This window comes from Oryx dammah, unplaced genomic scaffold, assembly GCF_014754425.2.
Source record: "Oryx dammah isolate SB20612 unplaced genomic scaffold, SCBI_Odam_1.1 HiC_scaffold_18, whole genome shotgun sequence".
In the NCBI taxonomy this organism is placed as follows: domain Eukaryota; kingdom Metazoa; phylum Chordata; class Mammalia; order Artiodactyla; family Bovidae; genus Oryx; species Oryx dammah.
The window spans coordinates 68,859,898-68,882,212 of NW_024070202.1; the positions used below are offsets into that span (position 1 = coordinate 68,859,898).

General features: G+C 38.4%; 1 protein-coding gene across 1 annotated transcript in view; it reads left to right on the forward strand.

Moving 5' to 3' along the window:
• Positions 1 to 22,315, forward strand: part of HIBADH (3-hydroxyisobutyrate dehydrogenase) — a 108,802-nt gene that overhangs the window by 83,120 nt on the left and 3,367 nt on the right. The window contains exons 5-7 of the mRNA XM_040259721.1: positions 8,066 to 8,199; positions 9,834 to 9,910; positions 16,720 to 16,876. Coding sequence (XP_040115655.1) covers positions 8,066 to 8,199; positions 9,834 to 9,910; positions 16,720 to 16,876 — 368 coding nt within the window. The remainder of the gene's footprint in view (positions 1 to 8,065; positions 8,200 to 9,833; positions 9,911 to 16,719; positions 16,877 to 22,315) is intronic.

Below are 22,315 nucleotides of genomic sequence, written 5' to 3' on the forward strand. Positions count from 1 at the left end.
GGACCATCAAAGAAGGCCCCTGAGTGTAGAAAGATAAGCAGGAGTTAGTCAGGCAAAGAAGGAGAAGGACATTTCTTAAGAAGGAACGCCCAGGAGAGGCATGGGTGCCTGAAAAGCCATTGCACTGACAGCCGCTGAAAAGGGTTTCCAGCATGCACTGCATAGTGCAGTTTGTTGCAAGGACAGGCGAGGAAACCAGAGAAGTGGATAGAGTTCATTAAAAAGAAAAAAATTCAGAAACCAGTTACAGAGAAAGAAGAGAAACAGAAAGTTACTGCTTCCTGTAACTAAAGAAAAGGGGGAAGATACAGTGAATTATGAAGTTCTCTTTTTTACAGAAACATAAACATTTAAGTACTTCAGAAAAAAGTAGCTTTTCCTTAATGGAAAAGAAACTGTGAGGCTATATAGAAATAGTAAGGAATAGTTATTAATGTCTCTGCTGCTGCTGCTAAGTCCCTTCAGTCATGTCTGACTCTGTGCGACCCCACAGACAGCAGCCCATCAGGCTTCCCTGCCCTGGGATTCTCCAGGCAAGAACACTGGAGTGGGTTGCCATTTCCTTCTCCAATGCATGAAAGTGAAAAGTGAAAGTGAAGTCACTCAGTCATGTCCGACTCTTCGCGACCCCATGGGCTACAGCCCACCAGGCTCCTCCGTCCACGGGACTTTCCAGGCAAAAGTACTGGAGTGGGGTGCCATTGCCTTCTCCGATTAATGTCTCTAGCTATTATATTCATGTTGATGCATGACTTGAGACTTAAGCCCATTTTGGTTCTTCTGTCAAAAAAAAAGTGCCAAAGATTAGGATAAACATAAATATTAGAATGAGGTTATTAATATTGATTTATATTACAGGTACAAGACTAAGGTTAGCCAGAAAAGGTTATAAAGAAGGAACTGAATTTTAGCTCAGTTTACCTTGAAAAAAATTATCACTACTATTTTGTAAAAATATGAAGAACACTGTCCATTACTTTATTTACTATCTCCTGCATAAAGTTCCAAATGATAATATTTTAAGCATGTAACTTAGTTCAAGGAAAAGTTATATTTTCCTTGAGACTGCTTTATTCCTCTCCCAAATAGGATTTGCCCAAAAACAAAACAAAACCTGATATCTGTATTTGAAATTCATTGTGAAATCTTAACGGTTTCATTTTGGTATTTGTTCTTAATTCTCATTTTCAGTTTTCTGTACTAAGCAAGCTCAAATCTGTTGTGAAGAGGGTAGGGTATTATGTGCATTTCGATAACAGGCAGAACTCACTGTATATAAAACAAACAAAATTACATGCTCAAGTTACTTGAAACTGCTCTGAACACAATTTACAAATGGGTTCAGAATACTTGTATTCTTATCAAAGTTTTCATAAGCCTACCCACAGTTGACAGCAAGACCATTACTCTCTGAGATCAATTTCTTATTTGATGTTCACTCTTTCTCTCTCTGAGAATCAGTATTCTTTTGATGATGGAGGTTGAAAAATAGAAGGAAAGGGGGAGTTGGTATTAGGTGGTGATTGTCTTCATCCATCTGACATGTGGTATGTGATGCTACCTTTTGGCATTTACTTCTGAGTATGTGTCTCTTTTTCCTAATTATTTGTTAAACTTTTTGAGAGCAAAGACTATGTTTTATACCTATCATGACCTTACATTTTGGACTTTCTGGAACAGTTGTATTTCAGATTCTCCTGATACCAAAAAAGAGGTCCCAATTTGTCATTTAGAAAATATGCTTACTCCTTGAATCTTTGTACCTAGCACCAAGATCTGTCAAGCTGTTAGAAGGACTGACAGATACTTCCTGCTGATATTTTCTTCTTTGAACTTCTTGCAGTTGTGTGTATACCTCTTCTGTAGCTTGCGTCTAACAGTCTTTTATTATTTATATTTGCATTTGTCTTACCTCTTTTCCTGTCTCCATCCACATGCATCCACACAATGCCACAAACACTAGCTGTCAAACTCCTTGGGTGCAAGGACTGTTTTTTGCCATTCTTGGTTGAGAACTACTGAGGAATGGATTTCAGATGGTCACATTTTTTTATGTCAACTATAAGTAGGAGTAGAAGGAAGGTAAGAAGGAAAGTAGTTTAGATAATGGAGGCTCCCTGTGATACCTTTTTTATAAAGGGGAGGAGTTAACTATAAGTAGGAGTAGAAAGAAGGAAGGTAGTTTAGATAATGGAGGCTCCCTGTGATACCTTTTTTATAAAGGGGAGGGGTGATTTAGGGTCTTGGATTAAAGTGCTTCTCCACTGTAAGGCTGATTGAAATCAAACTGCTACCAAGAGAAGTGATAGATATCTATCACTTTAAAGGAAGGGTAGTCAGCCACCCATTTTGAATGGTTTGGGCCTTTGCCTTTTCATTTGTCCGTACGAATGCATTCAGTTTTTCTGATCCTAGGGTCATAGGAGAGAAACACAGACGACATCATCACAGGAAAGCGTTAGATAAACCATCAAAGGCAACTACAAGTCTTTAGGCTTGTCAGATTTAATTACTGTCGTTACATAAAAAAAATTCATTTTTAAACTCTTTTCTCTAATCTGAAACTTTTAATATATTATTTGCATAAAATGAAACCTGCTTCAGTTTTGTGTGTTAATATGATGGATGTGGGAAAGTGTATGTGTATGAACTTGAGAATCCAAAATTACAGAATTTCAAAAGCTTAAAAGTAACTCAGTGATAATCTTGTCTAATCATCTCACTTTACATGTGAAAAAACTTTCTAGAAGGACAAATGCTTTGCATGTCTATGGGAATGGCTCTTGCATGTACTGTGGTCACTCATTTCCTGGCTCTCCCTTTGCCCCTTTCTCTTTCTGGAACACATACTGTATTTACTAAGCACCTCTTATGGACTGGACACTGGGTATACTGGGTGAATAAGCCAGAGTTGCTACTCTCCTGGAGCTAATTTTAATGTGGGGAATTCAGATCAGAAACAAATAAATAGAGGTGTTAACATAAACAGATGGTAATCAGTGCTGTAAATAAAATTAAATCTGGAAAAGGGGATAGAGAGTGGCTAGGTGCCATTTTAGATGGTTATGTTAGGGAGATAGGGAAGGCCTCTCTAAAGAGGTGAATTTTGAGAAAAAAAAAAACCTGAATGAAATAAAGGAAACAAGTATTAAATACCTAGGAAAAGAACATTCCAAGAAGAAGGACTAGCAAGTGCAAGGCTTTGAGAAGGGAACTTACTTGACCTGCTTCAGGAGCAGAAGGGAGGCCAGGTGGCTGGAAAGCAGTGAGTGCTGAAGAGAATGGTATGAAATGAGCTAGGAGAGGTAGCCAGGGACCACACCATGTACCGCTTTGTAGGACTTTGGATTTTATATTGAGAATGATGGGCCACTTTGGAGGTTGGAGAGGAGGGAGGAACCATGAACTAGATTTATACAGTTGACCCTTGAACACCAGAGGATCTACTTATGTGCAGATTTTTTTCAGTAATAAGTATTTCTGTACTATATGACCCATGATTGGTTGACTCTTTGGATGCAGAGAGCTGGCCATAAATTAGACTCAGATTTTCAACTGCATTGGGTGGGGGTCAGTGCTCCCCATCTCTGTATTATTCAAGGGTCAGCTATATTTTAAAAAGGATCCCTCTGACTGTTGTATGGAGAATAGGCTTTAGAGGCAAGAGCTGAAGAGAGATCAGGTAGGACCTGGCTGTCACAGTAATTCAGGTGAGAGATGGTGATGACTCAACCCAGGTTTAGTGATGGTTAAGGAGAGAGGAGACTGGTTCACAAGTGTATAACAACTTCTTAGGATCGGGAACACATGTTATTCATCTGTCACCCTAGGGCTTAGCACAGGGCTTGATTTTTAGTAGGTTAATTTTGTTGAATGAATAAGACCAAACAAATGCAGCTTTCTTGTCACTTTCCCACATTGTGTTGCTTTTGAAAGATTTTACAAGAGGTCTTCTCTGTAATCTTAATGTCACTGGCTGTGGACTACTTTAGTAGTTCTTAACTCTAACCAGCCTGCTTCCATTATTTATAGAATTGGCTCAAGCCAGCCACTATTTAGCCATAGAGGCTAAAATTATACTAGAGCAGACAGCTTAGATAACCAAATAGGAAAGGACTCAAGATATTATATAGATGAAGAAAAAAACCACTCTGAAAAAGCTATTAATGTTTTCCTCTTTCATACACAGAACCTCAGAGAAGTGAAGTAATTTGTTTATAATTTGTTTATAATAACAACATAACCAGCACATTCCCAAACCAGGTATTTCACCTCTAGATCCTTTACTGTTTGTACCATGCTCATAAATTAATTTACGGAACAACTGTCTGTTGAATGTGATAGATGTGCTGACATAAGCATGACCCAAATGCTCCCCTTGTAAGTGATTTACGGTGTCATGGAGGAATCAGGTCAGAAAATCAAAGGTTTTAATAAGGTGTGTAAATGCTGGAATAAAATTAAGCATAGGGCATATTTCAGTTTTATATATATAATACAATTACTAAAATATAAGGTAAAATACGGAGAAGGCAATGGCACCCCACTGCAGTACTTTTGCCTGGAAAATCCCATGGATGGAGGAGCCTGGTAGGCTGCAGTCCATGGGGTCGCTAGAGTCGGGCACGACTGAGCGACTTCATTTTCACTTTTCACTTTCATGCACTGGAGAAGGAAATGGCAACCCACTCCAGTGTTCTTGCCTGGAGAATCCCAGGGACGGGGGAGCTGGTGGGCTGCTGTCTGTGGGGTCGCACAGAGTTGGACATGACTGAAGCGACTTAGCAGCAGCAGCAGCAAGGTAAAATAAATACTCCCAATAGTCTAGCAGCTGCCTAGTTATATATTCCATATTTTCTTATTTTGGGGAGTGGATTTGATTTAAAATGCATGGCAGAGTAATAAAGTTATTGTTTATTATTCATAGACATAAAAATATATACAATGTCTTCTGAAATCCAGGAGATTGTCTTATACAGCTTTAGAGTTCCAGCTGTCTCTATGTTATTTCAAAACTTGAAATGGTTGCATTTATTTTGGGATAACTTCAGTTCAGTCACTCAGTCATATCTGACTCTTTGTGACCCCATGGACTGCAACACGCCAGGCTTCCCTGTCCATCACCAACTCCCAGAGCTTGCTCAAACTCATGCCCATTGAGTTGGTGATGCCGTCCAACCATCTCATCCTCTGTCGTCCCCTTCTCCTACCTTCAATCTTTCCCAGCATCAGCGTCTTTTCCAGTGAGTCAGTTCTTCACATCAGGTGGCTAAAGTATTGGAGTTTCAGCTTCAGCATCAGTCCTCCCAACGAATATTTAGGACTGATTTCCTTCAGGATTGACTGGTTTGATCTCCTTGCAGTCCAAGGGACTCTCAAGAGTCTTCTCCAACATCACAGTTCAAAAGCATCAATTCTTTGGTGCTCAGCTTTCTTTATAGTCCAACTCTCACATCCATACATGACTACTGGAAAAACTATAACTGACTAGATGGACCAGGTCTTAATTTTGTCATTGCAATAGGACTATGCTTGGTAGTGACATATAGTTAAAGGAATACATGTGGAAAGTCAGAATGTGGTCCCAGGGAATGCCAAAACTGTAGAATTACCCAGTTTGGCCAGACCCTTACATTGGAATATAGATTATGATAAAATTGGAAATAATTACATCACATAATGAGAGAAGAAAAGAGTGGAAATACCACAGACTTACGAATTAAAAGATGAATTATTCTTTCTTTTGTGGTATTCTCTTAAATAACTTATTTCTTCTTTTTGAAATATGTGTTTGAACAAGTGAGAAAGTATACCTGTCAAAAGATTAACCAGCTGAGAACCATTGTCAGCATTAATTTTCCTTTAATAAATGACTCTCTGAAGCTATTTAGCAGCCTGTAATCTAGATACAAAGCTGTTGATCTATGATGGATAGTGCTGGTTTGTTTGTAAGCTTTGACTTAAATCGTCTGCTTAATTTCTCCTGGTCAGATCAACAGGATTTGGAGTAAGGGTGGTTATGTTGTTTGAATTAAAATAGCCATAGAAATTGAGCAAAATGATTGTAAAACATTAATGATCCACCATCTTGGTGAAGTAAATTAGAAACTAACAAAATGACAGTCACTTAAACTTCACCATTATCAGAATGTTCAAATGGCACAGATAAGCTAATTAAAAGCATTTGTTCTAATTGGGTTTTTGTACATAACCAGTTCCATAGTGTATCTGAAAATATTGTGAAATAATGTAATTTAACCATATGTAAGCATCTCAGACTTTCATAGCAAGTGGGCACTTCCTCTTCCAAGATTGTTTGGCTAACATAATGCTGACTTCTCTTCCTTTTAATAATTAGTTAAAAACAGCATGAACTGTAAAACAGAAAGGCTATCAGTTTGTGAAATGTTCACAATTAGAATGAAATAAAGATCTCCTCATTTGGCTTTTTATGTATAAAACCTGTATTTCATTGAATAAATTAAATTTAAAAGTAGGCCATTACTTGCAGCTGTCTAGTCTAATAGCCAGGTTTGATACATAGCACAAATAGTTACAGTTTCTTTATTCCTAGCTATACTATAAATAAGTTGTAAAGGCAGAAATTGTACTAATATAGTTCTTTCACATACTTCCCTGGTTTTGAGCAACAAAACCTAACCTGAAAATTATAAATTAAGATTTTTTTCTAATGCTAAAAGCAATAAATAATACTCTTGGTTTTACTTTATAGTTAATATTAATATAGATGAGTGAAGCTCCCCCCTACTTCCTTTTTAAGACAAGTCTAGGCCATATTTTTTGTGCTGAAGTAGAATTTGCTTCTCCTGTCATTTCCATTAGTGAACATACTTCAGACATTTGAGAGGCTGAGGAGTGGCCAAACCATGGATAAAAGTTTATTTCTTCTTCCCATCATATCACTGGGAATGAACTGCCCAACAGGTGTATAGGTATACCTTGTTACATTGCTCTTTTCAAATATTGGGTTTTTCCATTAAACACAGAATGGGTACACAACAATCCTACTGTATACCACAGGGAACTATGTTCAATATCCTGTGATAAGCCATAATGAGAGAGAATATATATATGTATAACTGAGTCACTTTACAGCAGAAATTAACAAGACATTGTGAATCAACTGTACTTCAACAATAAATCAATTAAATATTTATTTAACAGAAAGAACCAACATTGTGGTAACCTTGACGTGCCAGGTGATACTTAGCATTTTTAACAGTAAAGAATTTTTAAATTGTGTATGCATTGTTTTTATAGACATAATGCTATTGCCCATGTAGTAGAGTACAGACTAGTGTAAATATAAATTTTATATGCACTGAAAAATCTAAATATTCATGTGACTCTCACCTGATTACAATATTCACATTACGGGGGTGACCTGGAACTGAACCCCCAGAATCTTCAAGGTATGGATGCTTGTATAGCAGGAAGAAAAAGAAAAATCAAGTAATAGCTAGAAAGTGCACATCAGAATAATCAGTCTAACTAAGCAATTGTTTTCTTTACCTTAAAAAAGAATCTTTCCATCTGAAATGCCTACTTGTTTATGGGAGAAAAAGACAAGTCCCTCTCTTTGTCGGTCTCATCTGTCAATAGTGTGCAGAGAGGGAGTGAGTGAGCCAGAGACCCCAGATCCAAACCTGGCAGCTGACCCCATGACTATTCCCATGGTGCAGGTACTGGTCAAGGTACAGGTCATCTTTTTCACACACTATTAGTGAATAGGTTTTTCAGGAGAATAAGAGATGCATGGAAATAATAAAATTCACATTTCAAATTCCCATGGTACTCCATGATCCTGCAAAAAACTTGAGATGAATTGAGTTCGACTAAATCTGTGTGTTGCCTTTGGCTTATGAGTAACCCTCTCAATACTTGACAATTAAAATATTCCAGGAGAGATTTATGCCTGATACAAATACAACTTGAAGGCAAGGTTTTTGATTTGGTTTGGAATTTTCTCTGATTTTATAATCTACTTAAACACTTCAAGAAATGTATCCCTCTGCTTCTATCCCTTTACCCCCAAACCATTCAGGTGTGGGAGCTGCTCGGTCGGGGAACCTCACATTTATGGTAGGAGGAGTCGAAGAAGAATTTGCTGCTGCCCAAGAGTTGCTGGGGTGCATGGGCTCCAATGTGGTGTATTGTGGAGCTGTTGGGACAGGGCAGGTAACGTTTTCACATCACTGACACTGATTTGATGATGTAAAATCAGCTAATGTTCCTTCCTTCTTTCCTGACGACAATCTGATTCTGCCTTACTCTGTTCAATCTATGGATTTTTTGTTTGCTCAGGTTTTCTTAAATTAGAAAAAATTAGTTTTCCATCATTCCTACTGGAAGTAAGCAGAGATCAGCCAGTTAATTTAAAAAGATGTCAAAAGTCCCTTCATTTCAGACTTTGACATATTTGCCTCAGCGACCACTGAAATTATCCTTAAAATGGCTTCTGTGTGAAGTGCTCATGTTGTCGGATTCGCTGTTATCCTCCCTCTAACTTTGTAATTGCTGCCACAGCTCTGTTCGTAGTACTGTTGGGTAGAAGTGATGTATGCACTTTAACTTAAAAAAAAACCCACAATTTTCATTAAGAAATGTGATATGTTATTTTTCTGGTCAGATAGAGGTGAATGATCACGTTGAATCTTGAAATCAAACAAGTTGTCCCCTTCCCACCCAATACTCACACTCCTCTTCATGCTTTGTCCTGGTCACTGGTCCTTTTTTTTTTTTTTATCATCATATTCAGGACTATACTATGATCTTTGATACATCTATTGTCTCCATTCCCTTATCCAGTCAGTCTCCAGTTTCTGATTCTAGCTTCAGTGGCTCTCATTGTTCTCTCTCCATTCAGTCCACACATTGCCTGGTCTAGTCTTTCATTGTGTCATGCCTTGTTGACTGCTCACAGGGCCTAGTGGATCTCTGGACACTGGGTTTACCCCTCTGCCAACACTATAGCCAGAACTAATCAAGATGTTTGTGTCCTTGTAGAGTTCCCAGTTCTGACACTTTGTGTCCATCTCTGTTTCCTACCATGTCAAACTCGGACACTCCATTCCAACTCCCGGACACTCTATTCCAGCTTCCGTAGCTCTTGACCCAGTCTTAAACTGTAGCTCTTGACCCAGTCTTAAACTGTCAGACTTCTTCCCATTCCTTAAAACCACTGCCCAGGAATCCATTTCCTTACTGTTCTCAAGAATATCTCATACTATACTCTTAGGTATGAGATATTTACTTTTTCTCCTGGTCTCCTCCTTTCCCTCTCTTACCTATTTAAATCCTGCCTGACCTTCTGAGAGATGGTTTCAGGTTTCACTTCCTTTCTGCTCCTGCCCTCACTGATCTGGTGTCTCTGAACTCCTCCTGTCTCTGCCTACAGCTTCTCCCATGCAATTTGCCACTTAGTTGTGTTTGCTTGTTCACTGCCTTTTCATTCAGTGTGTTACTTACTGTTTCCCCGGTTAGGTTGTCAGCCCCATTCCTGAAGGAACAGTTGTGCCACATCAGTCAGTATTCCCTGTTGTGCCTGCACCCATGGGAGTAACTCGGTGACCTACACTTCACGTTTCTTCCCTGGTGCAAGAGACACCCCCACCAGCTGACACCCCGTCAGCTCTGGGAGCTTGTGTTAGGCTTGGAGGGAGGTTTGCAGCACCAAGTGCCTTTTCCTGCTTGAGAGAATCAACAGTTGAATGCTCTTACTTTTAGAAATATGTAGAATTGGGTGAAGAAATCTTCCTGTGAGTTACGGCTTGAAAATAAATATATTTAATGCGTACTCAATTTGTTTTCAGGCTGCGAAGATCTGCAACAACTTGCTGTTAGCTATTAGTATGATTGGAACTGCTGAAGCTATGAATCTGGGAATCAGGTTTGTTGAATGTACATTTTCATATACTAACAATTTTTACGAGCTTTCCAATTTGATTTTCTGATGTTGAAAACAAATGTTCATGAGAGATAAATGAGTTGATCCAGAAACATTTTGAAAGTATTTCATTATTGAACTTTAATAGACTTTGCTTATTGGACAACCAATAGGACCCTGGAGAGCATGAATACTCTGCCCTAAACCATAAAATGTGTTGTGCTGTATATTTGAAGTTACATTATCCTTTTTATATTGGGAGCTCCATTTCTTCTATTATGTCACAATGCAAGAAACACTTTTACTATAAAATTTAAACAATTTTTGGCAGTGTAGGACAAATTTGTATAAAATACAGTTTTAATGTATAGTGAATTAGGCTACCATGTGACTGGTTTTATGTATTTATTTAAAATATAGTCCCCAGTATCTACACTAAAAGGACTCTTGGTTATTTATTCTCAGGATAAACTGGATGGCATTCATAAGACTGCATAGCATAACTCTTCATTTTAACTTGCCTAGGGTTTTACATTAAGATTTTATATTATCCTTACTTTACATTAAAAATATATCTTTTCATTGAAATAAAATGGCATTCATACTTTGCTGAAATTGATTTAGGAATTAAGTTTTTCCTACGATGGGGATCATCCTTTAGAATGCTTAAGGTTAATGCCTTAATTTTAGTCTTTAATCTTTTGGGTTAGGAATTCTAAATATGATTAATCACCTAATTAATTTTTTGAATGTTTTGTATTTCATGAATATAATATATATTTCTTATTTTAGAAAATGCTTAATGAGAAAGATGCTTTTATTCAAGTGTTTCCTTCACACTTCCCAGAACTGCTTGCCAAATATATTACAAATCAGAGTAGTGTTTCATATCATAGCTTTTGATAAAAGTAATAAAAGAGCCAAAGTACTTGAGATATTTTTTAAAACACAGTAATGGATTCACATTTCCTCTTAATTACCATATCAAGATGCTGTTGTTTTATTGAATTGCCCTTGTCTCAGATGTTAAACTATCTTGACCTATTAAGTTGTCATGTTGTAATTGAGATAAAAGAGGAATTTGCTTTGCATCAGTGCTAATTGGTTTATCAATATCCTGTACCATTTACATTTTAAAATTGAATGTCTGTAAGATGGTAAGGCATATCTGTACAAAGTCTTAATAAAACTGGTAGTATATAGGAAGCTTTTCAGAGTGTTGTGTCTGTAATGTAGCTGGTTTAGGCTATGGGTCACTTATCATAATTGGAAAACTAGTTATTAGTAACTTGTTTTTGTGTCCATTCTTTAGACTAATCTTATGGAGGGAGACAATGTAAATTTCTGGAACCAAATTGCATACAAAATTAATTGGTATTGATAACAGGATTAGAGTATTAATATGCATTTTCAGCTTTAGAATTTTATTTTCATTTTTCTGGATATAAAAGCCTAGGTTACACTATACCAAAATTTCCCTCTATTTTTGCCAATTTATTTTATATTCTGCCTCTTACTTTAAGCATCACTGGATCAGAATGTTCATTAGGCATCTTATAGCATTCCTCAAATGTTTTTCCTAGCAAAACTCTTATTAGGTGATCGTTCTAAAATGAAATGTTTGTACAGTAAGTGCTTATGCAAGTCTAACTCCAAAGGCCAGCTAATAAAGAGCAGTATGAAAATCAGTTGAATCAAATGAATAAAATGTATACATTGGCTACTAGAGTAAGTTTGTTATCAAAGAGAAAAAAAAGTGATAAAATTTCAAACAAGTATTAAGAGCAAAAGCAGTAAATCTTTTCTCTTATCGTTGGCCTTGATTCACTATGATAAAAACAATATTTGGAAAATATTAAGCTTTCAATGTTTAATTTTTCCAAAACTGTATATTACTGTTATTGATCTATATGTGTATAAATAAAATATTTACAAATGTATATACACACACACATATATCTGAATTCAAAGCAGGAATTCATTATTTTTACTTATGTGCTATAATATTAATAATCTGTAAGTTTGTGGTACTCTACATTGTACTAATGAATTATTTTCATAACATTAGGATTTTATCAGTTTATCTTACAGAGATTCTCAGTGGTTTGAAAGTCCTAAAAATGATTGCTTCGGCTATTGTCTTTTCTCCATGGTTTACAGACATGGTTTAAAATGACAGGATTGTTCTCTAACAGAGTATAGAGAGCGACCACGATTTATTGAGCTTTGCAAGGTGAAAGAGAAAATTGGCATCAGCAAGCATAAATTCCCAAGTAGTAAATTCCCCCAAAGTACTATAGCATCAAAGTGGTTCAGCCACATTTATATTCTGTTCACTCTGAAGTGAAAATTTTCTAGAGCATTAATGTCAACATTTACAAATTGAGTCGCTTGTTCCTATGAAGTGATCATTTCTGATTAATTTCATTCTCATAAGGCAGTGTTTTTTTCTGGAACACTGACGTTTCCCTTTTTTAAATAGAATAAAACTATATAGTTTTAAACTCTTATTGACCCTATATGATCTTTTACAGGGAATGTTTATGGATGTCAGTGAAAGTTTAAATGCTATATAAAAAAGTAAAGCATAAAAAGCATTGGTGTACAACATATTTTGAGATTCTTTTTTACTGGACCTTTCTGCCTTCTAATTGGGTTCTATTTAGGACTCAGAGCATAGTTTTATGGTACTAAAAATGCCTTATGTGCCTTAGAGAGATTTTGTTCCCATGCACCACATAAGAATAAGGTTGGTAATGTGTTTTGTTGTTTTGTTTTCATTTTTCTTCTATCAGAAATTGTGTTTTGTTTGGTTTTCTCATAGGTGGTGTAACAAGTTATTTGCATTACCACCAGGGCCCAGGGCCCCATAGCAACAGCCATATTGTCTCCTTCCACCAAAAGAAGCTTAAAACAGTTAAACTTCTGGAAGGCTGTTCAAGATGAAGACTTTCCCACTAGCATAACTTTAGCTTCTTGGCTGCTGCCCTGAGATGGTGTTGTCTTTTCGTTTAAGTGATGACTGAGACCTCTCAGTTGTATACCCTAATAGATAAAACATATGGCCAAAGGTTTATAATAAAGGTTTGACCAAATTTGATGGCTGATTCAGTGACTACCCATATGACCTAGTGAGACTCAGGGTGGTGAGTCTGGGTGCCTGTTGATGACCACATCCCAGCTCTGCCACCCACTTAAACTTTTCTCATCAATAAAATGACAAAAATAATAGTATCTATCCACAGTAATAATAGGATCTACTGTGAAAAGTAAAAGTGTTAGTCACCGAGTCATGTCCAACTCTATGTAACCCATGGACTGTAGCCCTCCAGGCTCCTCTGTTCATGGGGTTTTCCAGGCAAGAATACTGGAGGTAGCCATTCCCTTCCCCAGGAGAACTTCCCAACCTAGGGATTGAACCCGGGTCTCCCACATTGCAGGCAGGTTCTTTACCATCTGAGCTACTAGGGAAGCCATGTAATCTGTTGTGAGGAGTAAATAAATTCACCCATGTCAATCTTTTAAAACAGTTCCTAACACAGAGTAGGTGCTTAATACATGGCAGTTATTGATGTGATGGTGGCAGTTAGTATTTAAATTGTACGTTAACGTTTTTTGCTTCATAATGCTTCTCACTGGCTAGCGTTATATATTTGTTTGTTTGTTTGTTTATTGCCTGTCTTCCCAACTAGAATGCAGGCCCTGTGAGCTTTGTCTGCTCATCCATGGCACATAGTAGGCACTCAGTGAAGGTTTGTCAGGTGAATGAAGAGGAAAGAGGGAGGGAGGTGGGCAAGGCTCTTCCCTCTGCCTTAGGTAAATGTTACTATGTGGATGTCCTAACTGGCCCACTCTTGGAGGGCAGGCACAGCCTCTTGTAGGCTGGCAAGTTTGCATAAATTTGGTGAATAAGGGAATGATTGATTTAAATTGACCTAGTCTTGGATGTTTCATTTCCAGATCGGTTCCTGTGATACACACATCTCAGTTTAGGGACATCATTTGCTGTGTTCTTATATAAACCAGACAGTATAGATACTTAAAGAGACTACAAAGTGAGCAAACTTTTCTGGCCTTTAAAAGCCTTGGTTACAGTGAAGGCAAACACTTGGCTTCCCTTGAATTTTTCTTACAGTTTATACATCATTTTTACTTCTCTCAAAAGTTCATTTAAAATTCTTGTGTTTTAAAGGTGAGTAGATTTGACACAGTGACGTTTATTTGAGTTGCATTATATATGCGGTCAGAGCAATGAATTCATTCTCTGTTTATATCAGAGAACATTCCAGCAATTGTAAAGCCACATGCATGCACGCGCGTACTCTCGAACCACATCCAGTGGCAAGTTATTATGGGGACTGACAGACTGTCATCCTTTTGATGGCTTGAGCTGTATATCTCCTGAACAGCAATGGGGCTCTTATGCAGAAAGTATCATATGTTCCCAGCCAATTTACAGGGAAACAGCAATAACATTTTATCATGGTTGAGAGCCCAGTAGCTGCTTCCTATTAAACTTGCCCTTTCAGATACCTGTCTTGGATTAATTTGTTGATTTCAAATGGAAACTCAGTCTTCTCCAGTGAAGCATGACGTTCTAGGATAGACTCCCTGAATGACAATTACTGTGTATTCTAGCTGGTTGCAGACCATTACAAGCCTTGGGCACAGTGGAAGACAGAGGACTTCAGTAACTGATTTTAATATCATGTCTAATTTTAGCTGTCAGTTATATATATGCCAGTGAAAGAATCCTCAGAAAGATGAAATGCAAAACACTTCTAACTTGCTCTTTTTAATGATACACTTTGCTGTTGGGGGTGGGGGGGATGCCTTGGGGAGGAGCGGAGAGGGAGCAGCCATCTCCTAAAGGGTATCAGCATGGTGGGGAAGCATCAGATTTGAAAAGTGAGCACATAACAACTGTCACCTTGTTTTTTGGTGTGCCCCTCAGGGTGCTTCTAAATAGTAACATGTTCACCAAAGAGAGTTCCATAAATCAGTGCCAGTATTTTTCCTTGAACATTCAAGCAAAATGAAATGTAGGGTTTTACAACAGATAATAAGCTGTGCTCCCATTTGGTGAGTATTATAGACAGAGTATGAATTTCTTTAGCAAGAGCATTGTGAGGCACTGTTGAGTCCAGGCTGGTAAGCAGGGGAGTATCTCTGCTGCTCAGAATGTGATGAGCCATTTTAAAAGAAAATTTAAATTAGGAAGCCTGAATTACATTTCAAATGGAAGGAAAAAGCAGTGTTTTGGGGAGGGGGTCTTTAAAAATATCCCCTGTTCATAGAACAAAATATTTGTGCTTAGAATATATATTTGCAGTTACAGCAAATTAACGAATTGTTCATTTGTGACTTTATTTTTCACAATTGTTCCATAAGTGCATTGTCTTTGGGTCATCTGCTACCATAGAACCCTGATAGCCTGATTATATTTAAAAGAGAAAGAAAGCATCAGTAGCAAATTATACATGTAACAAACTTGGATCTTTATAAAAGAATGAATGAAACTGTTCAGGTTACTTTCCAGCAGAGTACAGTTGAACAGCTGACTTCAATGGAATCTTTATCTGTAACGATCTTTTAGTAAAAACTGCTCATTATAACATGGCCCACTATGTGAATTCATGTAGATGGCATGCCATATTGTATTCCTTGAATCACAATTGCTCCTTGAAAGTCTGATTACATAACATTTGTATTATGTGTTAAGTCCTTACCCATCTGGGTATTAGCCCTCGACCCCACTTGAGCATTTGGAAGAAGGTTTTCCTGGTTGTTATATTCCGCCCTGGAAATAAACAGATATATTTCAACACACAGGTAATAAACAGCATGCTAAAATACACAATTTAACATTTATATGTCTCTTTTTAATCTTTTTTTTTCCTTCTGGAACAGATTAGTTTTAAGGAAAAGCAGAAAGTTTTATTTGAAACTTGATTAAAAGACACTTAGCAAAACAGTGCTTCCCAGACTGCACTAAGATACTTGAAATCAAAGTAGTACAGCATTTTAATTCTTTTTTTTTTTTTCCCTGGGTCCACATTTGAACAGCCGTTTATGCCATCAGCTCAGTGATAGAACAAATGATGTTTCCGCTTGGGCAGGCTTTGTTTTATCAGGATCAGTAACCTTATCAGCAGTTGACCCAGAACTATAATGCATGCCTCTGAATAGATAGCATATGTCACAGCTCTATGCAGACTTGCTTCATAAGCAAGATGGTCTAATGAAGATTTAATAAATAAGGAAAAGTTTACAGCAAGAAATGTCCTCTTTTATAATAATAACTTCTCATAAGCTCATTTTACTGCTCATGACTCATCTCTTGCATTTATTCTCATAAAAGCTAAAAGAATAAACATACACATAAATGATACATAGACTCCCACTTATCTGTCAGTATTTCTTTCTGAAATATATCATTTGCAAGTAAAGACTTTAGATGATCATCTTGGGTTAAGGTTCTTAAGTGACGCATAAATGCGATAATGTCCAAAAGACTAGAAAACCTATGTGTATGATAAGCCAGCAACACTTTTTATGCAATTATATATTGTTTCTTAAAAGCAGGGTAGCACAGGTTTTCTCTCAGTGTAGAGTATCCTGGCTCAGAAGTGTTTCTTCACTAGCTTTTAACACCCTATAATTTAAGATTGGATTCTTCATTCATCCGTCTGCTTTGATTTTTCAAGACATCATAAATGGAAAGAGAAGATGGAGCACCCTCAGACGTAAATAAGTCACACGTGACTTGTACACTTTGACATTTAACACTTCTTTCCTTTGACCTTTGACAGGTTAGGGCTTGACCCAAAACTCTTGGCTAAAATCCTAAATATGAGCTCAGGACGATGTTGGTCAAGTGACACTTATAATCCTGTACCTGGGGTGATGGATGGAGTTCCCTCGGCTAATAACTATCAGGGCGGATTTGGAACAACACTCATGGCGAAGGTATGGGAAATGCAGTGACTGCCCAAGAGAGTGGGGAAATGTTTCATGGTCTGTTCTTCTTCCATCTTTCCCTCCATCATTCTCCACCCACCCACCTTGCCACTACCGCCCTCCCTCCCCAGGGCTTACCACCCCACCCCACCCCCACTCCTCCCTGCTGGTAACAAAGCACACCTCTATCCTGGAAGGCAAGATGACTAAAATAGTGACTCACTCACAGGAAATTAGTTCAAACTTAGCTTGGATAAAAACCCTTATCTTGTTCATTTTTAATCCTAATTTTTAATTCTCATCCTTTTGGATGAGAATAGATTAGGATGTTTCTCTTGTGCTTGGCTTTGTTTGTAATGTGAGTTGGTAAAATTTTGTTCTTCCTATAGTTTATAATCTTATTGTTTAGTCATTTACCAAGTCCTTAGAAATGGGAGCAGTAAGCATTTTCTGATGACTAATAATATAATGTCATTAGATGTACATATCACAGAAGAGAGGATCTCTCTCATGATACTAGATTTCTAAATACATCTTCCTGCTTTAAGAATACATGTTTATGTGTAAAGTCATTTGAAAAGCAAATTATCGGCCTTCTCTCATTTGTGATTTCAACGTTAGAAAATACTTTTTTAGACAAACAGACTTTCAGATTTTTGCGTAGCGTGTTGCCTCGTTCTCAGTCCCCACAACCTTGCCCTTTACTTTTCAACCAAAGTAATAGTACGAACACTTGGATATGGTGCGCAGGTCACCCTCGCCCATTCCCCGTGATGTCCGTGCATTTTGCTTTTCAACTGTGCCTTGACTTTGTCCACTTGCCCTCTCCACCACCTCCAGTGCCTTGGCTGAACCTCAGTTGGATGCTGCCACATCAGCCCTCAACTGGTCTCCTTGCCTTTCATTCTCATCGTCTCCAGTTCATTTTCTATGACATGGCAAAGAGTGGGCTTCCTAAAATGTAAAAACCTGATTATGCCGTCTCTCCTGTTAAGTCTCTTTCGTGGTTTCCAGTTACTTGTAGCTTAAAGTCCGTCTCTGCACGTTTTCTTAAAGGCCTTTGCTCTCCTCCCTGACTCATCTCTGCTTCGCACTCCCCTCTTTTGCTTTAGCCACATGGAACTCATTTGGCCCCTTGTTTTTCCCTCCCTGGCAGCCCTGCGCCTGGTCTGCCCCAGGCCTACCTCAATGCTTCCTCTCCCTGCAGCCCGACCCCTGGCCCATTGTCAGCTCACTGGAAATATTTATTGGGTAAAGCCAGGTTTGAAACTATGTTTCTTATTTTGTGGATTTTGTAGTTTCATTTCTCCTCATGTTTCATTTAAGAAAATACTTATTTTTATGCCAATCTGTACCTTGTATTTCAGCTTGCATATCTTCCACACAGGCTTTTATTGATGTAGTGTGCTGTGTTACTTTCATTGGAGAAAGTAGCTCCTTAAGTGGATTGTTTTCACAAAGCTGCAGGGTCCTTTATTAGGACACAGAAGAGGGAAAGAATCGCATTTCTGCCCAGGTTGCTTTATGTATCTGTGTGAAGTAGGTTGTGACCTGTTAGCTTGTTTGGTTTCTCAAGTACTACTAATGGCTGCAGTTGAAAAAGCAGCTAACAAGTGGCCTGTGAGCAGTGCTGCCTTTATTTTGGGACTCTCAACTGCAGCTGACCTCTGTATCACACCTTTCCGTCCACCATTTGCTCCAGTATCCCTGCCCAGGAAGAATCTATCCCTACTGAGGTCCTTGAAAATTATTTCCTTGATAGTAGAAGATAGCATAAGACAATTCAGTAGTAAAACATATGAACGTTGTTCTCTTTTGCCCTTGTTTTCTCTGTAAAATGCAGTTGTCATTTCTCTTGCAAAGAACCAGACTTCTGAATTTTGCTTAAAATGAGAGAATTTACACAGAAATGCTTTCCTCACCTCAGAGAGCTGTTAGTGAAACACACTATAGATGATGAGACGTGTCGAGAAATTGATAGAGGTTAGAAAAATCCCCATTAATGCTACTGATGAAAGCAATCATACCTGCTTGGGCAGATGAGGCTATTTGTTGTTCAGTCACTAAGTCGTGTCAGACTCTTTGTGACCCCATGGGCTGTAACATGCCAGGCTCCCCTGTCCTTCAGTTTCCCTGATTTTGCTCAAATTCATATCCATTGAGTCAGTGATACTATCTAACTGTCTCATCCTGTACTGCCTCCTCCTCCTTTTGCCTTCAATCTTTCCCAGCATCAGTGTCTTTTCCAGTGAGTTGGCTCTGTGTATCAGGTGGCCAGAATATTGGAACTTCTGCTTCAGCATCAGTCCTTGCAATGAATATTCAGGACTGATTTCCTTTAGGACTGACTAGTTTGACCCCTTGCAGTCCACGGTACTCTCAAGAGTCTTCTCCAACGCCACAACTCGAAAGTATCAATTCTTCAGCACTCAGCCTTATGGTCCAGCTCTCACATCTGTATATGACTACTGGAAAACCATACCTTTGACTATATGGACCTTTGTCAACAAAGTGATGTCTTTGCTTTTAATATGCTGTCTAGGTTTGTCACATCTTTCCTTCCAAGGAGCAAGCGTCTTTTAATATCATGGCTGCATTCACTGTCTGCAGTGATTTTGGAGCCCAGGAAAATAAAATCTGTCACTGTTTCTGTCATTTCCCCATCTGTTTGCCATGAAGTGATGCCATGATCTTAGTTTTTTGAGTGTTGAGTTTTAAGCCAGCTTTTTCACTCTCCTCTTTCACTTTCAAGAGGCTCTTTAGTTCCTCTTCACTTCCTGCCATTAGAGTGGTATCATCTGCATATCTGTCTGAGGTTATTGATATTTCTCCCAGCAATCTTGATTCCAGTTTGTGATTCATCCAGTCCGGCATTTCACACGAAGTACTCTGCATATAAGTTAAATGACTAGGGTGCCAATATACAGCCTTGTTATACTCCTTTCCCAGTTTTGAACCACTCAATCGTTCCATGTTGCTTCTTGACCCATATACAGGTTTCTCTGGAGACAGGTAAGGTGGTCTGGTATTCCCAACTTCTTAAGAATTTTCCACAGTTTGTTGTGATAACACAGTCAAAGGCTTTAGCATAGTCAGTGAAGCAGAAGTAGATGTTTCTCCCTTGCTTTCTCCGTGATCCAGCAAATTTTGGCAATTTGATCTCTGGTTCCTCTGCTTTTCTAAACCTAGCTTATACATCTGGAAGTTCTCAGTCCACATACTACTGAAGCCTAGCTTGAAGGATTTTGAGGATAATCTTAGTAGCATGTGAAATGAGTGCAATTGTATAGTAAATAGTTTGAACATTCTTTGGCATTGGCTTTCTTTGGGATTGGAATGAAAACTGACCTTTTCTAGTCCTATGGCCACTGTTGAGTTTTCCAAATTTGCTGGCATACTGAGCGTAGCAGTTTAACAGCATCATCTTTTAGGATTTGAAATAACTCAGCTAAATTTCCATCACTTCCACTAGCTTTGTTTGTGGTGATGCTTCCTAAGGCCTACTTGATTTCAGATTCCAGGATGTCTGGCTCTAGGTAAGTGATCACACCATTGTGGTTATCTGGGTCATGAAGATCTTTTTTGTGTAATTGTATATATTCTTACCACCTCTTCTTAATCTTTTCTGCTTCTGTTAGGTCCATACCATTTCTGTCCTTTATCTTGCCCATCCTTGCATGAAATGTTCCCTAAATAGCTCCAGTTTTCTTGAAGAGATCTCTTGTCTTTCCCATTCTATTGTTGTCCTCTATTTGCACTGTTCATTTAAGAAGGCCTTCTTACCTCTCTTTGCTATTCTGTGGAACTCTTGATTCAATTGGATATGTATGTGTGCTAAGTTGCTTCAGTCATCTCCAACTCTTTGTGACCCTCTGAACTGTAGCCTGCCAGGCTCCTCTGTCCATGGGATTCTCTAGGCAAGAATACTAGAGTGGGTTGCCATGCCCTCCTCCAGGAAATCTTCTCAATCTAGGAATCAAACTTGTGTCTGTTTTATCTCATGCATTGACAGACAGGTTCTTTACCACTGTCATCACCTGGGAAGCTCTCAGTTGGGTATGTTTCCCTTTCTCCCTTGCCTTTCACTTCTCTTCTTTCCTCAGCTATTTGTAAAGCCTCTTCAGACAACCACTTTGCCTTCTTGCATTTCTTTTTTTGGGGGATGGTTTTGGTTACCACCTCCTATACAGTGTTATGAACTTCCATCCACAGTTCTCAGACCCTCTATGAGATCTAATCTCTTAAATCTATTCGTCACCTTCACTGTATACAATCATAAGTGATTTTATTTATGTCATACCTAAATGGCCTAGTGGCTTTCCCTACTTTCTTCAATTTAAGCCTGAATTTTTTGATAAGGAGCTCATGATCTAAGCCATGATCAGCTCCTGATCTTGTTTTTGCTGACTGTATAGAGCTTCTCCATCTTTGGCTGCAAATAATGTAATCAGTCTTATTTTTATTGACTGTCTGGTGATGTCCATGTGTAGAGTTGTCTCTTGTGTTGCTGGAAAAGGGTGTTTGCTGTAACCAGTGTGTTTCCTTGATAAAACTCTGTTAGCCTTTGCCCTGCTTCATTTTGTAGTCCAAGGCCAAACTTGCCCGTTACTCCAGGTATCTCTTGACTTCCTACTTTTGCATTCCAGTTCCCTATGATGAAAAGGACATCTTTTTTTGGTGTTAGTTCTAGAAGGTCTTGTAGGTCTTCATAGACCTGGTCAACTTCCAACTTCTTCAGCATTAGTAGTTGGGGCATAGACTTGGATTACTGTGGTGTTGAATGGTTTGCCTTGGAAACAAACCAAGATCATTCTGTTGTTTTTGAGATTCCACCCAAGTATTGCACTTTGGACTCTTTTGTTAACCGAAGGCTACTCTATTTCTTCTAAGGGATTTTTGCCCACAGTAGTAGATATAATGGTTATCTGAATTAAATTTGCCCATTCCATCCATTTTAGTTCACTGATTCCTAAAATATTGATGTTTACTCTTGCCAACTCCTGCTTGATCTCGTCCAGTTTGATTGACTCAAGGACCTAACATTCGAAGTGCCTATGCAGTATTGTTCTTTACAGCATCAGACTTTACTTTCACCACCAGGCACATCCACAACTGAGCGTTGTTTCCACTTTGGCCCAGCCGCTTCATTCTTTCTGGAGCTGTTAGTAATTGCTTTCCACTGTTCCCCAGTAGCATGTCGACCTGGGGGACTCCTCCTTCTGTGTCATATCTTTTTTGCCTTTTCATACTGTTCATGGAGTTCTCTCAGCAAGAATACTGGAGTGGTTTGCCATTCCCTCCTCTAGTGGACCACGTTTTGTCAGAACTCTTCACTATGACATGTCCATATTGAGTGGCCCTGCATGGCATGGCTCATAGCTTCATTGAGTTATGCAAGCCCCTTCACCATGACAAGGCCTTAACTTACTAGGAAATATTTTGCTTGAC